Here is a 6000-nt window from a genome sequence, read left to right as displayed (position 1 = left end):
CAGGGGCATGCACAACACACCACAACACACACACACACACACACACACACACACACACACACACACACACACACACACACACACACACACACACACACACACACACACACACACACACACACCACAGTGTTGTGATCTCCTTAATTAGCCATGTGATTAGCTACATTGGAAGTCTGCAGCGAAGCGAGGAGCTCTCTCTCCCCCGTGTAAAGCAAAACATGTGTTCCGAGACCTCATACATTCTGACACACACACGCACACACAGCTGTAGACTACACTAAGCTGCCACCTCTGCCCTCTCAGACACTCAAAAAAAGAAAGGAATAAAATCCAAAACACAGTTGAGCAGGTCTACATTAAAACTCCCTCACTCGTTCCACTTTCTCCTCCTCTTCCCTCGTTCCGCTGTGTTTCTGTGTTGTGTGTTGTTGTGTAGCGGCTCCTCTGCCTCGTTTGGGCTTTGAAAAGACGACCACTGTGGCTAATTCCCATGCCTCCCACGCTACTGTTAGACTATGGTTCGGGGCTCTTCTGTTCTACCTCCATCACACACCACACCACACACACACACACACACACACACACACACACACACACACACACACACACACACACACACACACACACACACACACACACACACACACACCTTCCATTCTGCCTCCATGTCCCTTTAGCTCCGAGAAGCGGGGGGGCTTTGCGATACGCCCATGACACAATGACTTGTAAACTTGCATTACAGTCTGAACAGGAACAGAAGCACACACACACACACACCACACACACACACACACACACACACACACACACACACACACACACACACACACACAACAACAACTGCTCCCCCATGCTGTCCTTTTGATTCCACATTTCAGAGAATGACAAATTGTTAGGATTTGGTAGGATGCAGCATGCTATGTTCGGATCTAATTTTGGCTGGAGACTGGGGGGTAGGGATAGGGATTGTGGAGCTGTGTGTGTGTGGTGTGTGTTGTGGTGTGTGTGTTGTGTGTTGTGTGTTGTGTGTGTGTGTGTTGTGTGTGTGTGTGTGTGTGTGTGTGGTGTGCGTGACAGAGACATGGACGGACAAGAAAGCACCATGCTGCGAACCACATGCAATCAGACCCCCATGAGGAGAGAGGATGGGAGCGATAGAAGAAAGAACAAGTGATTGAAGGAGACAGAACAGAAGTAAAGATGGATGGAGGGATGGGGAGAAGGAGAAATATGGGCTTGGAGCAGGGCTTTGTGGAATAGTGTTTGCGAGGGATTGAGGGAGAAGAATGGAGGAAATGAGAACAGGAAAGATAAGGGGAAGAAGGGAGATGGAGGGAGGGTGAGAGGGAGAACGACTGGAGCAGAGGGGAAACAACTGGAGCAGAGAGAGAACGACTGGATCAGAGGAGAGAACGACTGGAGCAGAGAGAGAACGACTGAGCAGAGGAGAGAGACGACTGGAGCAGAGGAGAACGACTGGAGCAGAGAAGAGAACGACTGAGCAGAGAAGAGAACGACTGGAGCAGAGGAGACGACTGGAGCAGAGAAGAGAACGACTGGAGCAGAGAAGAGACGACTGACGAGACGACTGGCAGAGAGGAGAACGACTGGAGCAGAGAAGAGAACGACTGGAGCAAGGAGAGAACGACTGGAGCAGCAGAAAAGAACGACTGGAGCAGAGGAGAGAAACGACTGAGCAAGGAGAAACGACTGAGAGAGGGGGAGAACGACTGGAGCAGAGGAGAACGACTGGAGCAGAGGAGGAGAACGACTGGAGCAAGAGGAGAGAACGACTGGAGCAGGGGAGAACGACTGGAAGCAGAGGGGAGAACGACTGGAGCAGAGGAGTGGAGAACGGACTGGAGCAGAGGAGAGAACGACTGGAGCAGAGGGGAGAACGACTGGAGCAGAGGGAGAGAACGACTGAGCAGAGGAGAGAATGACATGCGAGGCAGAGGAAGAGAACGGACTGGAAGCAGAGAGAACGACTGGAGCAGAGGAGAACGACTGGAGCAGAGGGGAGAACGACTGGAGCAGAGAGAGAACGACTGGAGCAGAGGGGAGAACGACTGGAGCAGAGAGAGAACGAGGAGCAGAGGGGAACGAAACTGGAGAAGAGCGGGAGAGAACGACTGGAGAAGAGGGGAGAACGACTGGAGCAGAGGGAGAGAACGACTGGAGCAGAGGAGAGAACGACTGGAGCAAGGGGAGAACGACTGGCGCAGAGGACGAGAACGACTGAGACAGAGGAGGAGAACGACTGGAGCAGAGGGAGAACGACTGGAGCAGAGGGCGAGAACGACTGGAGCAGAGGGGCAGAACGACTGGAGCAGGAGGGGAGAACGACTGGAGCAGAGATCGAGAACGACTGGAGCAGAGGGAGAACGACTGGAGCAGAGGGGAGAAACGACTGTGTCGGTTACAGTTAATTCAGGGAGATGACTCACAGGGCAGGAGACACAGACAGACAGGCAGAGAGCTTCTTTCCTCCCACCACCCCCGGGCTACAGTTACAGGCCGGTCACGGCCATAAAGCAGGCCCAGTTCTGGCATCGCCATGGAGACGGGACTGGAGCGGAAAGCAGGCGCTGGTCCCACGCTCCTGACAGTGAAGTAGAGAGAGAAAGAGAACATCCTCGTCCCCCCGCTTCCCCCGTGCTCCCACTGCCGAGCCAGCGACATGTGGAGCGCACAGACAGACAGGTGGATTGAGGGAGAGAGGGAGGATGAGGAGAGGTTAGAGCAATAGAGGGAGCAGACAGAGTGGAGAGGGGAACACACGGCGCCTCCAGCTGGAGTCCCTCTGTGCTGGAGGAACAGAGCCTCGGGCTGCTGCAACACACACACACACACACATACACACACACATTATTTAATCTGCCTTCTGTAGCAAGCCTACGTGCCACCAGCCAAGCCGCCGGTGTTACTGAATTGAAGCTGTGTGCACCATTCTTCCTCTCACATCCTCTTTCTTCAGTTCTCTCCCTCTCTCTCCCCATCCCTCCTTCCTCTCCTCCCCCTTCTCGCTCTCTCAACACACCTGAGGCATCTCTCCATAGCGGCATATCCTCTAACTCAAGGGACCCCACTATCTCAGCAAACCAATACCTAGCACAGGGTGCCCCACCCATCCCAGTGCCTACACACTTACCTCTGGGGCCCTCACCAAAAACACATACTGCATTATGGAGCATTGGTAAACCAGCACCACACAACACACACACACACACACACACACACACACACACACACACACACACACACAACACACACAAACACACACACACACACACACACACACACACACACACACACACACACACACACACACACACACAGGCGCTGACCAGGGAGAGAGAACAGGAGAGGAGAGAGGGAGGGGAGGAAAGAGAGGAAGGAACCATAGCTAGAGAGGTAGCCAATGAAAAAAAGAGCATGGGAGGAAGTGGGGAGGGAGGTGAGTGAATGACTGACAGAAATAAGTGGAGAGAAGGACAAGTGGTTGTGAGAGAAATTGATAGGTAGAAATAGATCAAGTAGTAGGCAGTGTTGCAACTATCAGGTATACTGCAGTTACAGAGTCACCCACCAGGGGAGCCGTAGATGCGGAAGCCTCGTACGTGACCTCTGAGTCCTGAAGGTAGATACAGTTGGTGAGCAGGGACTGGACGTTCTCGTAGTTCTCTGGTTTGCTTGAGGCCGACGGAAGTAGTAGAAAGTCCTGCTTGATCAGGTCAGCCATGAACTCCTGGTCAAAGGTCAACTCATGGTTCCCCGCAATCACTATCTTTATGTCAATAGGCAAGGTGCCCTGGGAGAGAGGAGAGAAAGGAGAAAATGGACCATTCAGTTCAAAAGTAGTTCCACACCCATTCACAAAAGCGCTGCCTGTCCAACACTGTGGCAGGCCAACACACACATTTACATATCCTCTAATGTTTTCAAAGGGTTGATGAAAAAAAACGTGCGAAAAACCATGAAGAATCTGGGGTTCTTCTTTGTCTACGAGACGTGAGATGCATCGGCGTTTGTCAGGTAGCACGGTTGATGGAGACTTCAATCACTGCGTTTCTTGACAATTACTGTGAGAACGATGTGGCATGCTGTGTGTGTGTGTGTGTCGTGGTGCTGAAAAGGAGTAATTAAACTCAGCTTTAGCAGAGGCTGCCAAATCAAGAGACGGCTCTGTCACAACAGCCAGTCAGAGAACAGTGACAGCATCCAGAGAGACAGAAGGGGGGAAAGGGGGTAGGAGAAATGGAGGAACCTGAAAATCCTTGAGTGGAAAAGAGGAAGAACTAGCTAGGCTGAATGTAACACATTTTTTACTTGCATGTAAACTTGTTTTATAGGGTTATTGTACAGATAGACACAATGGAAATAAACTGTATGGACCTTGATTTGAGTTTTTCTTACTTATAGAAACAACAAAATAACCTAAAGCATAAGAATGATCTTACAACATGATTTTTGCACCTGAAAACAAAGGCAGGTTTACATACTGGCATGATTTAACCGCAAAAAATGTGTGGCCTAATGTACACGTCACAAAGAAGGGTCATAACCCACTTGTAACAATCATATAATTACAATTATTATTTTTCTATGGTTACAATAAATGTTCACAATGTGTAGCCATAGAAATAGTGGAATGTGTACCGTAACAGATGAATAGCGCAATGCCTTTAGTACAGTGCCTTGCAAAAGTATTCATGCCCCTTGGCGTTTTTCCTATTTTGTTGCATTACAACCTGTCATTTAAATGGATTTTTATTTGGATTTCATGTAATGGACATAAACAAAACAGTCCAAATTGGTGAAGTGAAWTTTTWWWAAATTACTTGTTTCAAAAAWWTTWAAATTAAAAAGAACAGAATAGTGGTGTGTGCATATGTTTTCACCCCTTTGCTATTAAGCCCCTAAATAAGATCTGGTGCAACCAATTACCTTCAGAAGTCACATAATTAGTTACATAAAGTCCACCTGTGTGCAATCTAAGTGTCACATGATCTGTCACATGATCTCAGTATATATACACCTGTTCTGAATGGCCCCAGAGTCTGCAACACCACCAAGCAAGCGGCACCATGAAGACCAAGGAGCTCTCCAAACAGGTCAGGGACAAAGTTGTGGAGAAGTACAGATCAGGGTTGGGTTATAAAAAAATATCTGAAACTTTGAACATCCCACGGAGCACCATTAAATTCATTATTAAAAAATGGAAAGAATATGGCACCACAACAAACCTGCCAAGAGAGGGCCGCCCACCAAAACTTATCAGAGAGGCAACAAAGAGACCAAAGATAACCATGAAGGAGCTGCAAAGCTCCACAGCGAAGATTGGAGTATCTGTCCATAGGACCACTTTACGCCGTACATTCCACAGAGCTGGGCTTTACGGAAGAGTGGCCAGAAAAAAAGCCATTGTTCAAGATTTTTTTGGGGTGTTTGCCAAAAGGCATGTGGGAGACTCCCGAAACAAATGGAAGATACTCTGGTCAGATGAGACTAAAATTTAGCTTTTTGACCATCAAGGAAAATGCTATGTCTGGCGCAAACCCAACACCTCATAACCCCGAGAACACCATGTTTTCATCGGCAGGGACTGGGAAACTGGTCAGAATTGAAGGAATGATGGATGGCGTTAAATACAGGGAAATTCTTGAGGGAAACCTGTTTCAGTCTTCCAGAGATTTGAGACTGGGACAGAGGTTCACCTTCCAGCAGGACAATGACCCTAAGCATACTGCTAAAGCAACACTCGAGTGGTTTAAGGGGAAATATTTAAATGTCTTGAAATGGCCTAGTCAAAGCCCAGACCTCKATCCAATTGAGAACCTGTGGTATGACTTAAATATGGCTGTACACCAGCGGAACCCATCCAACTTGAAGGAGCTGGAGCAGTTTTGCCTTGAAGAATGGGCAAAAATCCCAGTGCCTAGATGTGCCAAGCTTATAGAGACATACCCCAAAAGACTGCTGCTGCAAAAGGTGCCTCTA

General features: G+C 48.9%; 1 protein-coding gene and 1 pseudogene across 1 annotated transcript in view; both read right to left on the bottom strand.

The window, feature by feature from the left end:
- Nucleotides 1-6000, bottom strand: part of LOC111951349 (signal peptide, CUB and EGF-like domain-containing protein 1) — a 327661-nt pseudogene that overhangs the window by 202791 nt on the left and 118870 nt on the right.
- Nucleotides 1-6000, bottom strand: part of mpped1 (metallophosphoesterase domain containing 1) — a 53613-nt gene that overhangs the window by 29952 nt on the left and 17661 nt on the right. The window contains 2 exon segments of the mRNA XM_023969479.2: nucleotides 3586-3619; nucleotides 3622-3812. Of these exon segments, the coding sequence (XP_023825247.1) occupies nucleotides 3586-3619; nucleotides 3622-3812 (225 nt within the window).

Source organism: Salvelinus sp. IW2-2015, linkage group LG24, assembly GCF_002910315.2.
Source record: "Salvelinus sp. IW2-2015 linkage group LG24, ASM291031v2, whole genome shotgun sequence".
NCBI classification, from domain to species: Eukaryota; Metazoa; Chordata; class Actinopteri; order Salmoniformes; family Salmonidae; genus Salvelinus; species Salvelinus sp. IW2-2015.
The sequence above is the reverse complement of the archived record's forward strand: the minus strand, read 5'-3'. Positions and strand labels throughout refer to the sequence as shown.